The 22674-nt window shown below is 51.3% G+C and overlaps 1 protein-coding gene across 7 annotated transcripts; it reads right to left on the reverse strand.

Annotated features, from left to right (window-relative positions):
* Positions 1 to 532: 532 nt before the first annotated feature.
* On the reverse strand, positions 533 to 20026 carry LOC113920297 (aspartyl aminopeptidase). Of its 7 annotated transcripts, XM_035726904.1 has the most exons (17): positions 19860 to 19997; positions 17633 to 17742; positions 11522 to 11569; positions 10276 to 10369; positions 10103 to 10191; positions 9869 to 9982; positions 9493 to 9618; positions 9143 to 9273; positions 8788 to 8863; positions 8562 to 8669; positions 7731 to 7808; positions 6723 to 6806; positions 5538 to 5698; positions 5093 to 5132; positions 4867 to 4968; positions 1033 to 1200; positions 533 to 667 (listed from the first exon to the last, which is right to left on the reverse strand). In XM_035726904.1, exons 4-17 carry the CDS (start codon positions 10361 to 10363, stop codon positions 617 to 619), a joined length of 1416 nt encoding a protein of 471 aa, XP_035582797.1. In that variant the 5' UTR covers positions 10364 to 10369; positions 11522 to 11569; positions 17633 to 17742; positions 19860 to 19997; the 3' UTR covers positions 533 to 616. The 7 variants fall into 7 exon arrangements, with proteins under 7 accessions (XP_035582797.1, XP_035582794.1, XP_035582795.1 ...); XM_035726901.1 differs by lacking the exon at positions 17633 to 17742 and having other exon boundaries at positions 19860 to 20026; XM_035726902.1 differs by lacking the exons at positions 11522 to 11569; positions 17633 to 17742 and having other exon boundaries at positions 19860 to 20026.
* Between the last annotated feature and the right edge of the window lie 2648 nt (positions 20027 to 22674).

Genomic DNA, 22674 nt, shown 5'->3' on the forward strand with positions numbered 1-22674 from the left:
ACACAAGGAGAGGGGCAGTAAGAGGAGGGAACGGAGGAGGAGGGAGAGGAAGAAAGGAAGAAGGAAAAAGAGAAAGGAGAAGAGAGAAATGTACCGGGGGAAATTGTTAATCAGAGAAAAAAAACACTGAATAATAAGAAACTGCTTATAAAAGTTAACGAGACTGAGGGGCAGGGAGGGGAACGCGCGGGCTGCCCAGGGCAGATCTGGGGGCCTCGCGCTGGGTGTGCAGACCTCACAGCACTGAGAAGGGCTCCTGGACTCTTCTGGTAATGGAAGAGCATTGAGGCCACTTCCCAGAAAAGAGGACTAGGGATGGGAGAAGGGACCTTCCAATTGTGGACCCACCTACCTGTCGCTGACTTCAGGCATGGCCTTGAGGAAAAGAGATTTGAGCTCAGGCCTCCATCAGCTCCCAGGAGCTGCGGCCTCCTCTACCTCCCCCTCCCTAGCCCCTCTGTTCTGGTTTCAGAGGTCAAAGCCAGGTTCAACTCCCACCCTTGTGGTTTCCAAACAAGTACAACAGATTGAGTCTGAGTGAGAAATCCACTTTAATAATCCAGCTTCAGCTCAGCTGACCACTTCTCAAGTGCAAGAGAAGTCTTTCCAAGAGGCCTCAATCCACTAAGAGGTTACGGCTCAGAGAAGGGAACAGCTCAAAGAAGCCCTAAAGTGGAAAGCAACATGGGATCTGGAATCAGTGGAGGCCAGCTGGGGGTGCCCCGCGGCACACCTCCCGCCAACACAGGGCCCAGCCAGAGAGGCACGGTGCTCACCCACACCTGACAACTTTCCCAGTCTTGCCATCTCCCGTCCCCCCTCTCTGTCCTCTCATTATCCTCTGGGGGCTGATCAGGGCCCCTGGGCCTGGAGAAGAATAGGGACCTTTCCTCTCCTACATGGTAGCCCCAAGACAGCCAGCTCCCATCACCCAAGCCGGCGACCTAGCGATGGTGATGTTGCCCCAGCAACCCATCCGGGCACCGGACGAGGGAGCCCGGCTGCCGCGAGGATGGGTCAGGTAGGAGTCACCTTGAAGAGGGTGAGGGTCTGGAGTACTCCTGAGGTGCAGGCGGTCTCCCGGATGGAGTGCATGGCCAGTTGGGGGCTGCCTAAATCTAGAACCCGCAGCCCCAGCCGAGAAGCCAAGATAGGTCCAATGGTGGTTCCACAGGGAGAGTCATTCCGGACCATGAGATCCTAGGAAAGGGTGGAGAGGCTCGAACGGCAAGCAGTGTCTGCTCATTAAACCCAAAGAGGAAGTCGCCTAAGAACTGCTGGGCTGGCAGGGGCCTGTTTCTGCCCCCTCAGGGAGTGTATGTGACCAGAATGAAAACAGGAAGCCCACATTAAATGGCAGGCCCAAAGGACAGTATATTCTGCATTGGTCCCATTTTCTCCGTCTGAACTACCGCCACCCTCATTCCGGATACGCCCATCTTGCCTTCCATTAAGAATCCATAGCAGGCGAGGGAATTAAAAAAAAAAAAAATGTTCCGTTTATATCAGCCTCTTGCTTAACATACACTCTCTCCCCGCCCCCAAACACACACAAAGAACAATCGTTCAGCAGTTTTAGTGTTTTTAGAAATACTGCTATTGGCATTCCGAAACCATTTCCTTTATATTCTGGTAAAAAAATAAATAAGAAAGTCATAATATGATGTACGATATTAAGATTTTCAGTGTGAGGAAAAACAGAATTATAAAATCAGATAAATTAAGTAGTAACTATTACTTTTTTTGAGTAAGAATTATAGTATTAACTCATGGTTTTCAAAACATATTTTTTTCTAGCTATGTCAACAGAAGTGACCCCAAAGCACTGCCCCCCATGATAACAACAGACACTCAGGGGGTCAGACCACAGTCTCCAAAATCACCATCCTTCCAAAGCTGCCATGTCTGGGGAGAGAAATGAAGGAGATGAGCCTGCAATTTCTTGTTGTACAGAAAGCAAGAAAACTTTTGAGAGTCCTGTCAAAGGACACGTGTCGAAAGGACTCCCATTGGTCAAAGTTATGACTATCTGAGGATGAAATAAAGTGACTACAGGGGCGCCTGGGTGGCTCAGTCGGTTAAGCATCTGACTCTTGATTTCAGCTTGGGTCGTGATCTCAGGGTCGTGGGACTGAGCTCTGTGTCAGGCTCTGTGCTCAGTGGGGAGTTTCCTTGAGATTCTCCTTCCCTCCCCCTCTGCTCTAATAAATAAAATCTTTAAAAAATAAAATAAAATTACTACAGTGCATTGGATCCACACTGAACCAATGAAAATCTGATTTAATGTCAGAAAAAGGAGAAGAAAAGAAGCCCTATGTGTCACCTTTTGAAGTGGCTATTAACATACCTCGCCTTGAAAAGTGGTTATTATAAGGGAAAGAATGGGCGTTTATCTGGTCTTTCCAGTAGAAACCACATTTCATGATCACCAAATAGCCCTAGTTGATGGGGAGAAAGTTCCGCTTCTCAGAAGAATAGCAGCTAATATCTGCAGAAGGGATGACTCATAGAAGGGATGAATTGGAGGGATGAAATTATTGATTTCGGCAAGGATTGTCAATGGGTGTCAAAACCGTTAGGTGTCCGGTTTATAGAGAACTCATCACTGACACAGTTACTGTCCAGCCAGAGGAGGAAAGCCCCTATATGATGGAGGGTTTGGAGGGCACCCCAATCAGGTGCTCAATCTTATCATCACTAAGGGCAGATCACCCAGATAATACATGTATGATGTAACATGAAGGACACACCATGTCATGATGTCTTCTGGCCAAAAATGTCTAACTTGAATCTATCAAGCCTTCAGGCATAAATTCTAATTTACAGGAAATACAGGAAATACAGGGCCTAGAGGCATCAGCTAAACACCACCACAAAGAAGCAACCAGACAAATCGAGAAAGTGAGACATCATGTGGGATGATGAGACTTATTTCTTCAACAAGTCAATGTTATTTTATTTTACCTTTTTTTAAGATTTATCTATTTATTTAGAGAGACAGAGAGAGAGAGAGAGCACACGAGCAGGAGGGGCAGAGGAAGAGGGAGAGAGAATCCCAAGCAGGCTCTGTGCAGACTTTGCGCTGAGGGCAGAGCCCGACTCGGGGCTCGATCTCACAACCCTGAGATCACAACCTGAGCCGAAACCAAGAGTCCGATGCTTAACCGACTGCGCCACCCAGGTGCCCCAAATCGACGTTATTTTAAAAGGGGGTGGTGAGGGCTGCACTCCACTATGAGATATTTAAGCAATATATGAACCAGATGTAACATGCGGTCCTGAACTAGATACTCAGGTGGAACAAGAGTTTGTAAAGAATATTTTGGGGATAACTAGGGAACACTGAAAATGATCTGGGGGCACCTGGCTGGCTCAGTCTGTAGAACATGTGACTCTTGATCTCGGGGGTCGTGAGTTCAAGCCCCATGCTGGGCATAGAGCTTACTTTAAAAAAAAAATGATCTGGGGGCACCTGGGTGGCTCAGTCGTTAAGCGTCTGCCTTCGGCTCAGGTCATGATCCCAGGGTCCCGGGATCGAGCCCCGCATCGGGCTCCCTGCTCGGTGGGAAGCCTGCTTCTCCCTCTCCCGCTCCCCCTGCTTGTGTTCCCTCTCTCGCTGTTTCACTGTCTCTCTCTCTCTCTCTCTGTCAAAATAAATAAATAAAATCTTAAAAAAAAAAAATGATCTGTGCGTTAGGATTAGGCACAAATTTACTGAAACAAAAGTGTACTGAAATAAGAATTTAGAGAATACAGAGTGAGGAGAAAGCAAACAATATATTCAAAATGATTCCACTTTTTATAAAACATGTGTTAAGTATATGCATAGAAAAAATCTGGAAGCATATACACAAATTTCTGTGGGTTCATGTTTTCTTATTTCTATTTGTGTTTCCTGATTTTTTTTTTAAAGTACACATGTCCTGCTTCTGCTGTGAGTTTAATTAAAGAAAATTTCCCCAATGTCTTCTCACTGCCTTAGAAGAACATGCAGACCCCCTTCCATGGCCTAGGAGGCCCTGCATGACTGGCCTGGGCAGGCTTCTCTCCCCGCCTCTACCACTCCGGCTCTGTCCCCTCCTGACAGGCCGAGCGCACTCCTGTGCCCTTTGGGGCCTTTGCACTTATTCCCTCTGCAGGGATGCTCTCCCTGCAGACTCACCCACAGCTGCTTCTTTCTAAAGTCTCAGCTCCAAGTGTCACTTCCTCAGAGAGGCCTCCCCGAGAAGGGAACATTCAGGTCTACATGGGGAAAGGGGGGGGCTCTGTGTGGCAGACAACGCCCTGAGCCGGGAGGCAGGATGCCCTGACCCACCAGGACCTGCTTGCTGTGTGTCACTGGACTCCCTGGGCCCCAGTCCCTTACAGCTCTGCCTCCACCTATTTCTGACGACGTGGGCCATTGCCACGGCAAGAATGAAAATGAGCAGGTGGCAGTTCCAGTCTCCCCAGCCCTGAACTTCACTTACGGAGGAGCCCAGGGTGTGGAAGAGAAACACAGGGAGCTGGATGGGAACAGAGCAGGACTAAACTCACGTCACGAGCACACTGTATCTTCAGGTCTCACAGAAACCCAGCAGAAGAGGCCTCCTCATCAGCCCCATTTTACAGGTGTGGAAACTGACCCAGAGAAATGGAGCACCTCGTCCACAGTCACGGGGCTAGCCCCACAGCACACCCAGCACTGACTCCAGCTCTGCCCAGATCCAAAACCCATTCTTCTCGCTCTACTGGAAGCCCAGCCACCAACGGTTGGCTCCCAGGCGCCCCCCGCCCCCGCCACTTCCCTGGGGACGCATCATCTGTTTATGCCCCCCCAAGTCCCACTCCTTCCACCCCGTCTTCCCAGGCAGGGCCCAGCCTCACCTGCAGGGGCACCCCGACCTTACTGGCCACCTCTCGGATCAGGGCCTCCGAAACCGCATTCGAGGCATAGCGTTGCTTGCTGTTCACCTTGATCACAGGGCCCTGGGGAGAGGGAAACCAGGAAGCGAGGGTGAGGCACTCATGGGTGATGGGCCCGCAGGGAAGGAGACGGGGCCCAGAACCAGCCAGGCCTTCATGTCCCTAAGGAGAAACAGGTGCATCTCACCTTGTGGAACAAGGGCCGGTGGTTCTCCTCATGCTTGTCCCTATAAGAGACGGAGTCAAGGCTGTGAATGGCAAACAGGAGGTGGGTCTCCCAACACCCACCTCTAGCTATGCCCTGGAAACATCACTAATGCACCACAGCATTCTTTCCCACCCAGCCTGGTAGGACCTGAGGGCCATGCCAAACAGTGTCCCAGCATCCTTAGCAGTGGGTGGAAAGAAGTCTGTAGAGAGAGTCTATTCAACATACCTGGGTTGGGCATTACATGACTTTGACCCATTTGTGTCTTGGTGTCCTCAAAAGGAAGCCACCAACCTTCTGGCCAGAATGAGGAGGAAGGGGAAGGGGGGAGAGGCTGGGGCCCTGGGGCTGGGGCTGAGCCTGAAGGCAGGTTCCACTCGGGTCTCCAGCTGTGAGGACTGCAGGCCTGGCCCAGTAGACTCACAGGTAGTTGGGGTGCACGGCGTGGGCCATGTCTGCGCTGATCATGTAGGACTTGGGGATGGCTTCCTCGAAGGCCGTCAGGTGCTGGGGTGAGGCTGAGATTCGGCGCAGCACCAGCTCTGTCAGCAATGACTGTGCCCCCTGGGCGCTCTCGGAGCCCACCTGGTGACAGCAGAGACTGCTCTGGGGTCTGGGCTCAGGGAAAGGGGCCCCACACCCAGGATCACCACTGGTGCCCAAGACCCTGCTGACTCAGTGGACGAGGAATGAGGGGTGTTGTCAGCAACTTCCCCAACACCGTGCGCCTGAAAACCTGAGGGTGGGCTGGGGCCGAACTAGTCCTATGTCATCTCTGGGGCAGAAAGAGCACTTTCTGTGGGCTTCCTGCACCTTCCCCCCCTCCTCTTCCCCCAACCCTCACACCTGGGGCTTCACACAGGTGCCCCACCACACCGGCCAATCGTCTTTGATGCATGTAACAGAGATCGCGAACTATCCACGCTATGCTGCACAGGAAAACACCCAAATTGTAGCTAAGCACAGGACTACCCAGTTAGAGAGGACACTCCCAGCTTTCCCTTGCAGCTAACAGGGCCATGCCCATGGTGTTCCGTGGAACACGGGCAGTGAGGAACGCCCCCTTCGGGTTGCGCCTTCAAAGGTTGGGCGTGCACTCTCCCTCTGCCCCTTCCTCTCGTCCTCCTCACTCGGTATAGACAGGATGGCGGGAGCGGGAACAGCCGGCCGGCCTGCATCCTGACACGGTAGCCAAGCGCTCAGGACAGCAGAGACCTGTCCTCAACTGCTCACTCTGACCCGTACAGTTCCAGGAGAGAGAAGGACCCATCGTTCAGGCCCTGTGACAGTGTCTAAGAGCGCAACCTCACGGGAGCAGCACAGACCGAGGCCCCACCATGCGCTGAGGCCTGGGGCTACAGGATGAAGGGCAGAGTCCCTGTCCTCGAGGAGCTCACCATGTGGCACACGGGAGGTATGGTCACACCTCTAGAAGCTGATACATGCTGAGCCAGGGCGACCAAGTGCTAAGGGAGCATAGGCCTTCCATCTCTGTGGCTTCCAGAACAGTCCTGGCTTACGGTGGGTGCCTGGCACAAGCTGGCTGCAGGAAGCTTCACAGAGGGGACCCCCTCCACAGAAGAGACCCTCCACAGGGCCCTCCACGTACCTCTTCGTTGTCATAGAGAGCGATCATGCGCACGTGGGGCTCTGCAGCCAAAGAGGCAGGAGCCGCACAGGAGTCAATCAAAGCCTGTTTGGGGGGGATCAAGAGCATCCTCCTAACTGCTCCTTCTTCCATAACCCTGCCCACCAACATCTGGCAGGTTCACGCTCCCGGCCTGCCTGCCTGCTGTCGTCACGGGCAGGATGAAGCGGGCTGGGCCTTTGACCGGCCTTTGTCCCTTAGGGCATTGGCTGGCTTGAGGGAAACCTTTCAGCTGGGCTGGAGAACCCCCTTTGGGTGTGCTCCCCTACCTGCCTACGTGAAAGGCAGGAAGATGAATAAAATGGAGGAGAAGAGTGGAGAATCCTGGGAAGTCAAAAACAGCACACAGAGCACATGAACTAACTGGCCCTGGTGAAAAGATCAAGGTCCACAGAGGTGACTGGGACTCCATCAAGGGGACACAGCTGGCTGGGCTGCAGAAGCTGATATAGGTCCCAGGTTCGGCCCTGGTCTCCATTAAGGCCCAAAGCCTGTCTCCGAGAATAGGATGGGGTGTGAGAGAGAGAAATGAAAAGAGAGAGGGCAAGAAGAAAGAAAGAAATAGAACTGACTAGGGTAGGAAAAGAAGGGCGGGGACAAGGAAGAGAGCCAGCCCCACGGAGACCCCAAGGGCACAGACAGAAGGCCTGGGTGGGCGTAGCTTGGAGGGCAGGGGGAGCAGAGGGAGGAGGGTGATGCCGTCTCATGAGACACGAAGGCCCCTCCCCGGAAGCAGAGGCTAATATAAAAGAGAAGCAGTGGAGCCAGGTGAGGAGACCCCGTGGTGCCTGAGCTGGCCTCTCGCCTTCCCCCTACCTCAGCCCCGGCCCCTCCCCACAGTCCCCCGAGCGCCAGCAGACGGAGGAGGTGGCCAGTGGCCCTCCTAGGACCTGCTGGGCCTTGAGGCAGTCCCCCGACCACAGCTTCTCCCGGCAGTGTGCCCCGCCTGGGGGCACCCCTGCTGCTCACCTGCAGGGCACAGAAGCAGCTGTGCAGATTATCCAGCCGAGGGGCAAAGATGAACTCCTCGTAGGCACCACCCAGGACCTAGAAAGACAGGACAGTCGGCCCAACCTTCAACCCTCCACCCCAACTCACCTGCTTCTCCCTGCTCCCAAAGGCCTGGGTTTGAGCGAGCCTCCTTGGCTCTGTGTGCAACCCCGCCCTGTCCCCCGGCTTCGGGCGCTGGGATCCTGCTGGGTCGGGCTGAGCGGACAACGGGGAATGGAGCTGGGCAGGAGGTGAGGGATGGGAGGATGCCATCTACGGTTCCTACCAGTTCCCGTGGGACGGGGAAAAGGGGGGAGCTGAACGGACGCAAGAAAAGCTCAGGAAATAAACAGAAGACGAGACCAGCCCAGAAACAGTGCGCATTCAAAGAGGACAAAACCTCCGAAGATTTCATAATCTCCTGCTGTGGGCAACCAGGAGGGACTCAAGGGCAGGCTCCAGAGAAAGGGGGGGCCGCATCTGGGCCTTCTGCCCGCAGAGGTGCAGGGCCAGGGTGGGTGCAAAGTACACAGCGACCACCTGCAGCAGAAACTCCTAGGAGGGGAGAAATCTGTGGAGGGGCTGATTCCCAGGGCCCACGCAGGCATCCAAGGAGGCAGGTCTGGAGCACGAAAAGTGCCCTTTTGAGAACCTCTGGCCTGGAGGCAGAGGGACATGGTGTCTCCTGGGAAGAAGAGGGGTGAGAGGAACCGGGGGACCAGCTGAGGTGGTGAGTGCTTCAGGGGATACGCTGGGGCAGGCCAGGATCCCCGCGATCGCCACCCATGCGTCCCGGCAGCCATTCCCTACCGCAGGCTGCGTGTCAGCAAGGCAAAGCTCCATCTCCAAGATATCCTCGGGGCTCAGTCCCAGATGGGCGCAGAGAAGGGACAGGAGGACCGAGTGGTGCCGGTCATCCTGCAGGGCAGAAGCATGCTGGGAGGAAGAAGGTCTGCCCTTCCCCTCCTCCCCTTCTCAGGGAATCAGTCCTTTCCCCCTCTCCTCCCCCCTTCCTGTGAGCAGGGGACTCTCTTACTGCAGCATTGACAGGCCCAGGCTCAGGGGTCCCCTTCTCCAGCTCCTCCTGGACTGCTGTGGCAAGAATGGGGACTCTGTGGGGGGACACGTGAGGGAAGCGTGGGAGAGCCGAGGACAACGGCACCCCTGAGCTTGGGCATCTCCCAGTGGAAACTGCCCTTGCCCTTCGATTCCAGTTTGCTTCCCAAATGGCAGAGCTATGAGGCCCTTGGACATCATCAGCTGGGTCCCGAGAGTAGAACCTGGCTGTGGCGACCGTGAGGTGGCAGGGTCCCAGGTCCCCCGGGGCCCCTTCCATCACCTGGTGCCACAGCCATCCCTCCCAGTCACCACGGCCCTTGCCCCAGGCTCACAAGTGCATCTCCATGTTGGGCCCAAAGTTCTCGTTGACATTGCGCTGCAGATGGATGGCCAGGTGGGGGATGCGGAGAATCGGCCGGTCCACGTGCACCAGCCGCTGTTCCAGCCGGCCTGAGGTAGGGCACTGTGGCCCACCAGGCCAGGTCAAACCAGGGCGCCTCCCAACCACAACGGGTTAAAACCCCCACTTCACCCAGACTAACCAACATGATCCTCAAACCCAGACTGCCCCACTCCCCCTTCCCTGGGGGGGGGGCTCTCCACAGGTATCCTGAAGGAAGGTCACAGTCAATCTTCAGGCTGCTGAAGGTGAGAACCTCCCAGGTCCAACCCCAGTTCCCACCTTGACAATGACGCGTCCAGCCAAGGTCAGGTCCCGGTCAAACCACGTGCTCCAGATCCCACCACCATAGGTCTCCACGCCAACCTGCTGGAAACCCACCTGGCTGCGGCGGGACCGCCGTTTCACCTAAGTGTGAAGATGGGGAATGAGAAGTCAGAGAAGGCCAAATGGCATGATTTGGAGGTGAGACAGACGGGCGGAGGCGAAGGAACACAGAAAGAATATCGCTGACAGAGAAGGGCCCAAAGTGTGGAGGAAGGGGGCGACAAGTCTCCCCCGCTGCAGGAATAGAGCCCCCAATTTGTACCTCTCCACTCCCTTTTGCCCTGTATTCCCCTGATGCCGCCCCTCCCCCAGCGCAGCCCCAGTTCCTCACCCGGAGGCAGGGGCTGTCCGTGTGGGCCCCAATGAGGCTGAAACCATTGCCAGGAACATACTGGCCTCCCACAGCAAAAGCGATGATCGTGGAGGAGTTCCTGGTCAGGAAGTACTGGGGCGGGGGGGGGGGGGGGGCCGGTAAGATTGATTGGATTATCTAGCCGGCCGGCACAAAGGACTTTGAGTCCCGGCCTAGGGACCTGCTTCTCTGTCCCCACCCCACCCAACGTACCTTGCTCTCCGGCTTGATATCCCAGCTCTCCGTCTCTTTGAGTTCATGGAAGCCAGCCTGGAGGAGGCGGCTGCGGCACTCGGCCACGGCTGTAGAAAAAGAGCCCTTGCATAGCGATGGAAGCCGGTTAGGAGGCACACCGGCCACCACTCCCCTTGGTGGTAGTCACTTACCGTGGAAAGGAGAGGGGCTCCGGTTCACGAACTTGAGGAGTTCCCGGGCCGCGGCCTGCACCGCCTCTTTGCGGGCTCTACCGGTCATGGCCACCTATTGGAGGCGGGGTAGGGGGGCTGCTCAGACTCCTACGAGGTTTGGGACCCTTGACCTATATTATCCAGGCCCCGGAAACCACCTTCCCCATTCCCACAAGCCCCGTTCCCGCGAAGTGATCGCTCCCAGGCTCAGACCTCTGCTTCCGCCCCTTTTCCCACCGACAGACGCAGATGCCGGGCCAAACCTCTTTCCGCTGAAAGCTCCAGCCCTCTAGCCAAAGTATCAAAACCCCAGCAGCGCTCCCCGCCCAGCTCGACCAAGACGGCCCGCCCCCTAATTCGAGCTTCAGCCCGGCCCCCTAAATCCCACCCCCACGTGCCCGCCCAGCCCAGAAATCCCCGTGGGTTCCGAGCTCCAAGCTCTCAAGAGGGCCCCTAACTCAGAGCCGGCCTGCACCAAGGAGCCAAAATCCTATTGGCCGGGGAGTACCCCACCCCCCCACGCCCCCAGTCTTTCGCAGGCCACCCTTTTCCAACCCCAGGAAGATCAGGTCACGGAGGCCGGACTTTCGGTTTCGCTTTGGGTCAGGCACAGCCCTCACCTCAGCGCACTGTTGAGCTTAGGCCTGAGCCGGCTCCGAGCCGGGTCTGGGATCGGAGTTAGAGCTGGGTGGGCCGTGGACAGCCACCTGCATGGCCCCACGCGTGGGCCCGCGTCCGCTAGCCCTGCCCCCGTGCTCGGCCCGCCCCCTAAGCCCGCCCCGCCCCCCGCCGCACCGTCTGCTCCGCCCCTCGCTAGGCCGCACAGCCCGTCCCACCCCCGCCGCGCCGTCTGCTCCGCCCCTTGCTAGGTCCCTCCGCCCGCCCCGCCCCCGCCGCGCCGTCTGCTCCGCCCCTCGCTAGGCCGCACAGCCCGTCCCACCCCCGCCGCGCCGTCTGCTCCGCCCCTCGCTAGGCCGCGCAGCCCGCCCCGCCCCCGCCGAGCCGTCTGCTCCGCCCCTCGCTAGGCCGCCCCGCCCGCCCCGCCCCCGCCGCGCCGTCTGCTCCGCCTCTCGCTAGGCCGCGCAGCCCGCCCCGCCCTCGCTGTCCGCGGCGGTGGCGGGGGCCCTCTGCTGCCCGGGAGGTGCTAGGACAGCCGCGAGCCGCGCGCCCCCCCGCCTGCCCCGGGTCGGAGAGTACGAGATAAAACTCGCCCCTGCTAGCTCACCTGGTCCGACGAGTACTGTACAGAGTGCTCTCTCTCTCCACAGGCACCCTTGTGATAATAAAAGCAACAGGGCTAGTGTTCATGGAGTGCTCACGGTGAGCTTTAGCTTTATGATAAGGCTTCACGTGTTATCTGTTTAATCTTCACAACTGCTCTGTCAATTTTGTACTTTCATGGTCCCCGTTTTATTTATTTGTTTTTTTTAAACATTGTATTTATTTATTTGACACAGAGAGAGAGCACAAGCAGGGGAAACGGCAGGCAGAGGGAGAGGGAGAAGCAGGCTTCCGCAGAGCGGGGAGCCGGATGCGGGGCTCGATTGCAGGACCCCGGGATCATGACCTGAGCCGAAGGCAGACGCTAAACCAACTGAACCACCCAGGCGCCCCTCACGGTCCGGGTTTTATACATGAACAAAACCAAGTACAGACACGAATCACTTGTCCAGGGCAGTAAATGGCAGAGGTGGGGTTTGGACTCAATTAATTTGACTCCAGGGACCTGGAACAAGCCACTCTCAGATCTTTTCTGGCCCTTTACATATGCACCTTGGAAAGTGTTATGCTCCTGGGGAAGTGCCTGAGGGACAGAGAAGTAATGACTTGCCCAAGATCACACAGCCATTTGGATGCATCTAGAATTTGACTTCTGTCTGCACTCTTTCCACTTGTTAAAAGGACAAAATAAAACAAACTGCACAGGTTCTTGGAGACAATCCCAATATTCATATGTCAAGAGTGGTGAGTAGCAATTTAAAAAACCAAGGTACCCACCTAGTCATAGATTCTGATCAGGACTCTTGGTGGCCCCCGGGGTCCAAAATGGCCCAGCAACCAGGGGTGTTAGCACTCCAGGGATTACAGGTCAACAGCACAATCTGTCCTTTATATACGGGGGTAGGAATGTTGGGAAGGAGGTGGGGAGCTGTGGGAAAGGCCCAGCGGCCCTCAGTTCACAGGAGTAGGTATTGCAGGTGTTCAAGAATATACAGGTGGTGGGGTAAATTCATGGCATTCCCTAACCGTTCATTGAAATGTCATTAGGTATAAAGTTTCAGTGCTGAATGGGTCATGGAGAGAATATTCTTTTCCTCTCAGAGCCAGAGGCTGGCTAGTGGGGAAGGGACACATTCACAGACAGTGAACAAGAGCTGAAACGGGTATGATGGATAAGGGAAGGAGACTTAACTTAAAAAATTTTTAATGCTCTTCAGAGTACAAAAAAAGAGTCCATGCTAATGTGAGAGATTCAAATATCACCAGAATGGGTTACTTAGAAAGTGAAAGTAAAAACTGGATAAACTGAACATCCATTCTTGATAAAAAACAAAACGAAATCCCCTTAAGAAGCCAGAAAGAGGGGCACCTGGGTAGCTCAGTTGGTTAAGCGACTGCCTTCGGCTCAGGTCACGATCCTGGAGTCCTGGGATCGAGTCCCGCATCGGGCTCCCTGCTCAGCGAGGAGCCTGCTTCTCCCTCTGACACTCCCCCCTCTCATGTACTCTCTCTCTTTCTCATTCTCGCTCTCTCAAATAAATAAGTAAATCTTTAAAAAAAAAAAAGAAGAAGAAGCCAGAGAGGGGCGCCTGGGTGGCTCAGTTGGTTAAGCGACTGCCTTCTGCTCAGGTCATGATCCTGGAGTCCCGGGATCGAGTCCGCATCGGGCTCCCTGCTCAGCAGGGAGTCTGCTTCTCCCTCTGACCCTCCCCCCTCTCATGCTCTCTCTATCTCATTCTCTCTCTCAAATAAATAAGATGTTAAAAAAAAAGAAGCCAGAAAGAGAAAGGATAAAGACGTAACTGCACAAATTAGTGGGGAAATACAGAAGTGCTCCTTTCAAGTCAGAAGTAAGACACTGGTGAACTTTACTGCTGGTTGTCAACGTGGCAGTCAGAGCTGGTGTCACAAAGCAAAACAATTATATACATGGAAAAGTGAAATTTCTCATTACTTATAGATTATTTGATTACCTAGAACCTCTAAGAATATAAACCGACAAGCTATTTGAACTGGTTAGGAGGAGTGGCCTGATTTTAAAAGTCATCAGCTTTCCCATGCAATAATCAACCAGAAAATATACTAGTAAAAGGGTCCTATTTACAAGAACAAGAAATACTATTATATTCCTAGGAATGAGGGGCACCTGGGTGGCTCACATGGCTAAGGGTCTGCCTTCGGCTCAAGTCATGATCCCAGGGTCCTGGGACCAAGCCCCACATCGGGCTCCCTGCTCAGCGGGGAGTCTGCTTGTCCCTCTCCTCCCCGCTTGTGCTCTCTCAAATAGATAAAATCTTTAAAAATAAATAAATAGGGGCGCATGGGTGGCTCAGACAGTTAAGCATCTGCCTTCGGCTCAGGTCATGTTCCCGGGGTCCTGGGATCGAGCCCTGCATCGGGCTCTCTGTTCAGCAGGAAGCCTGCTTCTCCCTCTTCTACTCCCCCTGCTTGGGTTCCCTCTCTCTCTGTCTCTATGTCAAATAAATAAAAAAAATTAAAAATAATAAAAATAAATAAATAAATTCCAAGGAATGAGTATAAGAGAGACTTGGTCTCACTGTAATGAGGGAAATGCAAGTTAAAAATGAGATGCCATTTTTGATTTGTCAGATTAGCAAAAAATGAGAAATATTGGTAATATGAAGTGTGGGAGAAGACCTGGGGAAATGCATGCCTTTATACCAATTTTTGTGCTGTAAATACTCCCTGGGGCTGGTTCCAAGCTGCCAACATGAACTGAGTGTGGAGTTGGGAGGAGACAAACAAAAGCATGCCATTGTATAGATTTGTACCCTACAGGCATTATAGACATAAATAACCTAGAGAACATAGATTGATAGTAAAATACCTAGGAAAGTGATGATTTTTGAGTATTTGTTATCTGTTTGCAATATAATTTATTGTAAGTTTACATAATTGAATTTTTTAATGATGGCTAGGTTTAGCACCAGGATCACAAAATTCCTGGAAATTTGACAGTCATTTCTCATGGGCTGGTCTAAATGAGCTCTAACACACAGCTTCACTCATACTCTACATCTTTGTTCCTCACAGTGTGATTTCTTGACCAGCAGCATCTACAACACCTGGCAACTTTCTAGAAATGCAGAAAGAACCCAAAGGCTTACCCCAAACCTATCAGATCATAATCTGCATGTTAGCAAGATCCCTAGATGATCTGAATGCAAGTTCAAGTTTGAGACACAGCGTTTCAGAGTGCCATGTGGCAGTAAAAAAACAATGAGGTTGATTTTTATGTATTATCATAGGAAAAAAGTGCTGAATATATTGAGTGAAAAAAAAAAAAGCAATTTCCAGAATAGTACTTACAGGGCAAGAGCATTGGTAAAACTCACATAATGAGCTAAATGTCTGGATTTTATGTATGTATATATAGAAATGCATGGAAGCAGGTTTGGAGAGTGGAATGGTATTGGTTATGAAATGGGAGGGTCAAGGGGGGACCTTAGCTATCCAAAAAATGTTTCTGAGAATCGTTCATGTCCTCAGCCTGCTGAGAAAATCTTCCCCACCAGTCCTTAGCTGATGTTTACAAGGCTACCATCATTCATTTCTGTTTGGCTGAACAACTATTAAAGTGCAAATACCTGTAAGTTACCATAGCAATTGGTGACACATACTTCAGTGTGTGTTCATTTGATATATATGTCCCTTCTGATCCCTTGGTATGTGACAGAAGCTTCCTAAGTAGTAATTTGTCACGTAATTGTTAAGAGTGATTTGAGGGGCACCTGCGCAGCTCAGTCGTTAAGCGTCTGCCTTCAGCTCAGGTCATGATCCCAGGGTCCTGGGATTGAGCCCCGCATCGGGCTCCCTGCTCGTCGGGAAGCCTGCTTCTCCCTCTCCCACTCCCCTGCTTGTGTTCCCTCTCTCGCTGTGTCTCTCTATGTCAAATAAGTAAATCTTTAAAAAAAAACAAAACAAAACAGTGATTTGAGATACCAAAGACCAAAGCAATGGTGTAAGGAAGAGGTGTATGTGGGGGGGGGAGGGGTGTGTGTGTACTGTCCCTGTCTGCTAAACTGATCTTGATTTCCTGATACCAAGACAGCCCTGGGTATCTCATTGCTGGTAGATACCTTGGTTGTTTAAATGTATAAATAATTTGCCTCTGGGCATCATGATAGGAGCGTGCATGGATACAGTACAGTATGTCCTTCTACAGTGTTGTTGGAAGGGCACTTTTTTTTCTAACACGTATTCTGTTCAAGTTCCGTTTTCCGTGCAAGACTCAACTGATTAAGAACTACAAATCCCAGGATGCCTTGAGGTGAGCAGTTTCGGCAAGATTGTAATTTCAATGTTATGTTCTAGGAGGGAGGCTTTAGGGGCACCTGGGTGGCTCAGTCCGTTGAGCACCGGACTCCTGATTACAGCTCAAGTCATGATCTCGGGGTCCTGAAATAGAGCCCCTGGGGGGCTCTGCACTCAGCGCAGAGTCCGCTTGTCCCTCTCACTTTGCTCCTCCCCCTGGCTCGCTCTCTCTCACTCTCTCATAAATAAATAAAATCTTAAAAAAAAAAGTACTCTGTATGGGTAAAAAGAATGTGGCACTTTTATAGGTACTGATAGGGAACAATTTCCAAGATACACTAAATGAAAAAACAAGGTACAGAATAGCAGTTATGGTATGCTCCATTCGTGTATAAACACACAGACACACATATATATTCTTATATGGTTAAAAGCGGTTATAAGGAAATAGTAACTGACTCTAGGAAGGAGAAATTTTGACTAAGGTTCTGTGGTAAGACAAATGCTTCTCTTTTCCTATAAATCCTTTTGCACTTTTTGAATTTTTTCCTATATCCATCCACATGTTACCTACTTTTAAAACTAAATAGCAAATTTAAAAAGTAACAGGTGGAAAGATGATCTTTAAGTACTTTGTGTGACCCAAATTTTGTTTTCTGGTGTACCCTGATTGAGTTAGTAAGCAATTTGTTGGTTAGCATTTATCCCTAAACCTTCAGTTTAATAAAAATGCCCGCATAAGGGGCCCCAGTTGGTTAAGCATCTGCCTTCGGCTCAGGTCATGATCTCAGGATTCTAGGATTGAGCTCCACTTCGGCTCCTTGCTCAGCAGGATGTCTGCTTCTCCCTCTGCCTGAAGCTCACCCTGCTTGTGTGCTCTCTCCCTTTCTCAAATAAATAAATAGATAAAAACTTAAAAAAAAATGCCCCCGTAAAAATGTATTACTTCTGATTTGGAAATTGTGTCTAAGTGTGGAAGGGAAAGTAGACGGAATGTTTCTTTTGATGTTGATATTTAAACAAAAAATAAACTGGGGGTGAGATAGGAAACCCTTCTGAAAAAGGCACCCAACTCTATTAATTCTTCACCTGCACAGAACTATGAACTATTGATCCTGTCTCCCCCGCACCCCCGCCAGGCTCTGCTTCCTTCCCACCCAGCGTGTCATCCACTCAGTTGTCTTAATCATGCCCATGCCTTGCCACTCTGCCATTTCCTTACTGCTGGCAAAAACCCCAAACCCTGATTGCAACCAGCTCGTCACTGCTCCCTGTTTGCACCTGGCACATAGTAGTGATACAATAAATATTTATCCAATGAATAAGATTAAAAAAAAAATTCTTTGTGAAAATTTGCCCTCAGGAGCATACTCCTAGCAATAAAAAGGACAAAGTATTGAAAAGTGCAACAACTTGGATGGATCTCATGGACATTATGCTAAGTGGGAAAAATGACAAATTACAGAAATGGAGAGCGATTAGTGGTTGCACGGGCAACACTAGGGAGGGTGGGGGGGATAGATGTGACTGTAAAGGAGTAGCATAAGGAACATGTTTGTGGTGGCAGAAGAGTTCTCTATCTTGATTAGGGTAGTGGTTGCATGACTCCACACATGTAATAAAATGAGGGTTGCCAGCTAACATGCAGGACACCCAATTAAATTTGCATTTCAGATAAGAATAATTTCTTAGTATAAGTATATGTCCCAAATATTGCATGGGCTATACTTTCATTAAAACAAAACAAAACTCAAAAAGACAAAATTTAACTGAGCATCCTGTATTCTTATTTGCTAAATCTGGCAATCCTAGATAACAGGGCATAGAAATACCCACATACCTTTTACCAATGTCCCTTGCCGGATTGTGATATTGTACTGTAGTTATTTAAGATGGGACCATGGAGGGAAAGTGGGTGAAAAGTACACAGGACCTCTCGTACTGCAACTCCTGTGAATAATTATTTAAAATTCAGAAGTTTTGTAGATGGCTCTCAAAAGAAAATCAACTGCCCTGTTGGTGATTAAAAACGAGATAGAGGAAGCACAGGATATAACCAGCCAAGAGGTTTTATGGACCGTTGTAAACTTTTGGCACTTCCTCAGTCTTAAGATGTATCCTTTCCAGTGTCAATGATCTCACCGACGTTACTGATAGTGTAACAAAGTGGTTAGGCGCTGGGGCTTGGGATCACGCACACCTGGGTTCAAGTGCTGTCTTGAACTTCCTTAGCTGTGAGCTGTGCTTAAGCTGTGAGCCTTGTTTGCAATGGGGATGCTGGAGCCAGCCCACACCCCTGCCTCTTTCCAACTCCACATTCAGGGACAGCGGGCTGGTAGCTTGAAACCTGCCTGGGAGGATTTACACTCCCGAGATCAGCAAACACTACAAATCAGGGCTTTTTTTTTTTTTTTCTTCTTCTTCTTTCAGGGAGGTAATTGTTACACCACAGACTTTGAGCCTCAGTCGACACGTCTGTCAAATGGGGAAAGACAACAGTAGTAACTGCATTGACTTTAGGAAGAGTCAATGAGATCCATACTGTTATGAGGATTAAAAAGTGACTGGAGGGTGCTTGTCATTAAGTTCCTCAAATCGTAAGTGAGCGATAAATGTTACCATTTATTATTGTTTCTTTCATAGTAAACGGTGTGCAACGTGAGGGCACCCGTTATGCTTTACTTAACTGGATATCTTTAGTGACTGGCTCAGGGCCTAAAACACAGCAAGTGCTAAATAAATGGTCGCTAAATTCAGGAATAAATGGCAGATAATAGTAACTTGAGGTTCTACACCTTCAGGAGATGTGCATTTTATCAGAGGCTTTTAGGGCATACTTTTCGATCTTTAAACCTGATTTTCAGACCCTGACCTAATTTTCAGGCTGGCAGGGAGGGCAAGGGAGCACCCATACCCCCCAGGATACTGTCTGCTCTTGCAGGCCTGGCCCTGACCCCCAAGGCAGTGATCCCGGCACACGCCGCAGGTGATGGAGACAGGCTCCCTCTCCTTCCTCTGGAGCCAGGATTGGGGCATTTCTGGCTTTGAGCCTGTCTGACTAGAGGTCATTTAATCCTCGCTGGATTTGTCCTGTTTATTTTAGAGAACAGGGCTGTTTACTTTCAGTTTGTATTTCTAGGGGTGCTTGCTCATTTTGCTTCCCTTTTATTTACTTTTTGCAAGCACTTGGGTTTGAGTAAATATGTCTATAAAGTTCCAGGGACTGGGTTATTCTATGTCTGGTATTTTAATGGCCTTTAAACAGTGTCTGCTCAGGTAAGCATTTTTATAGATGGTATAGATGGATCGAAAAGATAGAGAATTCTGTTCTTAGTGGCCTCTGATTGCTTCCAAACTGACAGCCAGCCACCAGGAGCCTATGAATCATGGCTTTTCATCAGTAATAAAAATATCAAAGCCAAGCCCCATCTCAGACTGAAAAACTGACCCACCCTGGTCAGCCAGACTGGGGAACCGTAGGAGGTATTTAAACACCAGGGCAAAAAACAAACAAACAAACAAACCCTAAAACCAAAAACCAAAAACTGAAAAACACCAGGGCAGTGCTTAGGGTAAGAGTTCCCTAGAGTGTTTTTTTTAAATGCAGATTCATGAGCCCCATACTTGACAATTCTGCTTTGGAAGGTTTGGGCTGAGGCTCAGGAATGTGCATTTTTAACCCATGCTGAAAATTCTGTCCTTAGATCACCTTGAGAAACACAGTCTAGAGTATCAAAAACACTAGTGCCAATGGGTGAGCCGCCCTTGAGGACAGTGCCTTGTGGGGCAACACACAGAGAAGCTGGGGGACCAGACAGGGTTGTTTGGAATGAGTCCACCAACAATTAGCCACTGTTCCTCCAAAATTAGCCGAGAGAGGATGAGTATTGATCTGGTAAGCCTCTTGCGTAGGGTCTGATTAGTCAGCAACTTGAGGGCAGGGGCTGGATCTCCCTCATCTTATCATCCCTCCCAATGCCTAGGACAAGGCTTGGCTTACAGGTTGGTGCCCTGCTCTGGCTGGGGCACTCCCACCCAAGACAGACCTAGAACGCAGGCCTGGTTACCTCAGGGTAGCCTGGGAGCCAGTTGTTGGGAATGGACGTGGCGGAGAGGCTGAGTGCCATGGTCACCTGCTCACCAGCTCCCGAGCCGGACCGGGTCTGCCAGAGGCCGGATAGATGCCTGGGGCGGCCCTACTGCCTTTTCTGCCCACTCCTCCCACCCCCCCCACCTCTACCCCTCTGCTCCAAGGCCCAGGGTCTTCAGTCCCTGTCCCCATAGGGCCCACTGTGACATCATCAATGCAGTTGGAAACAGCAATGCCCTCAACAGTGCTGAGCCTCAGGCTAGCCTCTAGGTGCCAATGTCTACACGGTGACCCTTACCTGGGGGTGGGAGGGTCCTGTACCCCAGGAAGCCACAGACAGACTTTCTTCTTCACTTGAAGAATTCCACCCTTGTTCTCTATCTGGGCCCCTTTGTTTCCCTTCCTGGGTCAGGGTGCTCATTGGTTCATTGGCAATGGTTTACTTATTTATCCTGCTTCCTGGCCCCCACCTGCCCCCGAAGGTAAGCTCCGGGAGGGCCTGGCCCACATCTGCTTTTCGCTGCTGAATCCCTAGTACCTAGCACAGGGCCTGATAAATAGCCAATACTCCACAAACATTTTTCGGGTGCATGAATATATGAACGAGAGGCTTCACTGGCTCTCGCCAGCCAGTCCTTTAGTCACTCGACAAGCGTGCTTTGTACATCTGCTGTGGGTCTGGCTCTTGTCGACCTGAATAACTCCTTTTCTGCCCCCAGGAGCTCCCAGCCCGGTGGTGGTGGGATGCTGGAGCCGCATCCTCTGTGTCATCCACCCCGACCAGGGCTCTATCCCAGGTCTACGGAGATGGGGCTGCAGACAGGATTGCGCTGTGCCCACGACAGTCTCTTAAGCCAGAGAAATGGGCTGTGGTCTGGCAGGATTTCCCCTGCCTGATTCAGGGAGTCCTATCTGCCCCGAGGCCTCTGTCTCTGCCTCTGCTGACAAGCACGGCTGCTTGTTTCTGCTGATACTGCAGCGGGGTGCATCTACAGAAGCAATCCATAAAACACCATTTACAGCCAGAGCTAAACCACAAAATCAATCCCCAACGCTCACTCCCATCAACAAACATGCTTGGAGGGCCTCCTGATGGGGGCACACCACCGTAAGGTGCCACGGGAGAGGCCGGGATGAATGAACTGGGGACTCAGGCCCGGGGAGGGGCTTCTAATCTCCCTTGGGAGCCAAGACGCATGGGGATGAGACGATTAACCACACATAATAAAAGCGTGTAAGCCAAGTAGTAAACGAAGGCTCTAGAACTGCACTGCTCAGTATGGTAGCCACCAGCCAATGGGGCTACCGAGCACTCGGAGTGTGGCTAAGTCTGAATTGAGAGGTGCCACATGTATAAAATAATGTACACATCAGCTTATGAAAAAATATACATCTCAATTTTAAAATATTGATTACATGTTGAAATGATAAAATTTTGGATACTTTGGCTTAAAATACTCTATTATTAAAATTAATCTCACCTTGGGGTGGCTGGGTGGTGCAGTTGGTTAAGCATCCGACTCTTGGTTTCGGCTCAGGTCCTGATCTGAGGGTCATGAGATCGAGCCCCTCCACTCAGCCCAGAGTCTGCTTGTCCGTCTCCCTCTGCTCCTCCCCTCACTTGCATGTGCGCTCTCTCAAATAAATAAATAAAATACTAAAAAGTAAAAATTAACCTCACCTGTTTCTTTTACCTTTTAAAAATGTGGCTGCTTGGGGCACCTGGGTGGCTCAGATGGTTAAGCATCTGCCTTCAACTCGGGTCATGATCTGCAGGTCCCGGGATCAAGCCCCGCATCATGCTCTCTGCTCAGTGGGGAACCTGCTTCTCTCTCTCCCTCTGCCTCTCCCCCTGCTTGTGCTCTCTCTCTATCTCTCTCAAATAAATAAATAAAATCTTTAAAAGTAAATAAAAAACATAAAAATGTGGCTGCTAGAACATTTAAAGTGACATATGTGGCTTTCATTACACTTCTGTTAGACAGGTCCAGGAGTGGAGGGCACCAACGATGGACCGGTAGCCTGTGCTGAGGCAGCTGGGAAGAATTCGAAGGAAATGGGACTATTAGGATCTAGCAACGGGGTGGGAAGGGATGGGAAGACATTTGAAAAGTTTGATCATGAAGGGAAGGGGGGTTAGGTGACAGCTCAGGGAGGCAACAGAGTCCCAGGAACAATGCACACACCACCCACCAGTTCTTCCTCCCCCTCCTGTCATCCTCCCAAAAGATGAACCTTGGGTGCCTCCAGTCACCCCCTCCCTGCATGCAATGACTCTAGAGTAAGGCTCCTTCCTCTCAATCCTGGACCATGGGGAGTTGGCCAGACGTGGCCAGAGATCTGGGCTTGGATGCTAAGTCTCAGGTAAGTAAAATCCCTATCCAGCCCTCCCTGACCCCTAGCACTGGGCCCTGGGCAAAGGGCAATGGCGGGGGAAGGGAGGGGAGGTCAGGAACCCCGAGGCAGATGGAGCTGGGGAGTTGGTCAATGTGTGAGATGGGGAGGATTTCTCAGAGGAGCAGTGTGGCCCAGGAGGGGGAAGTCAGCCCCCAAACCTGCCCAGACAAAGCTTCCACTCTGGACATATTTCATCAAGGGAAATCAGGCAGCCTGGATCTGATATTCCTGCCTCTGCCTTCCCACTCAGCCACACAGAGAAGCTGTAAACACTCAAATGCAAGGATTAACTCTGCATGTGGTGTCTGGGACATTGTGAACAACTCTTGGCAGCTGTGTGTGTCTGTATTGGATTGATCTTTTTAACCCCAGCACCTAGGACGTGAAGCTTGGTA

The sequence above is a fragment of the Zalophus californianus genome, chromosome 3, assembly GCF_009762305.2.
Source record: "Zalophus californianus isolate mZalCal1 chromosome 3, mZalCal1.pri.v2, whole genome shotgun sequence".
Taxonomy (NCBI): Eukaryota; Metazoa; Chordata; class Mammalia; order Carnivora; family Otariidae; genus Zalophus; species Zalophus californianus.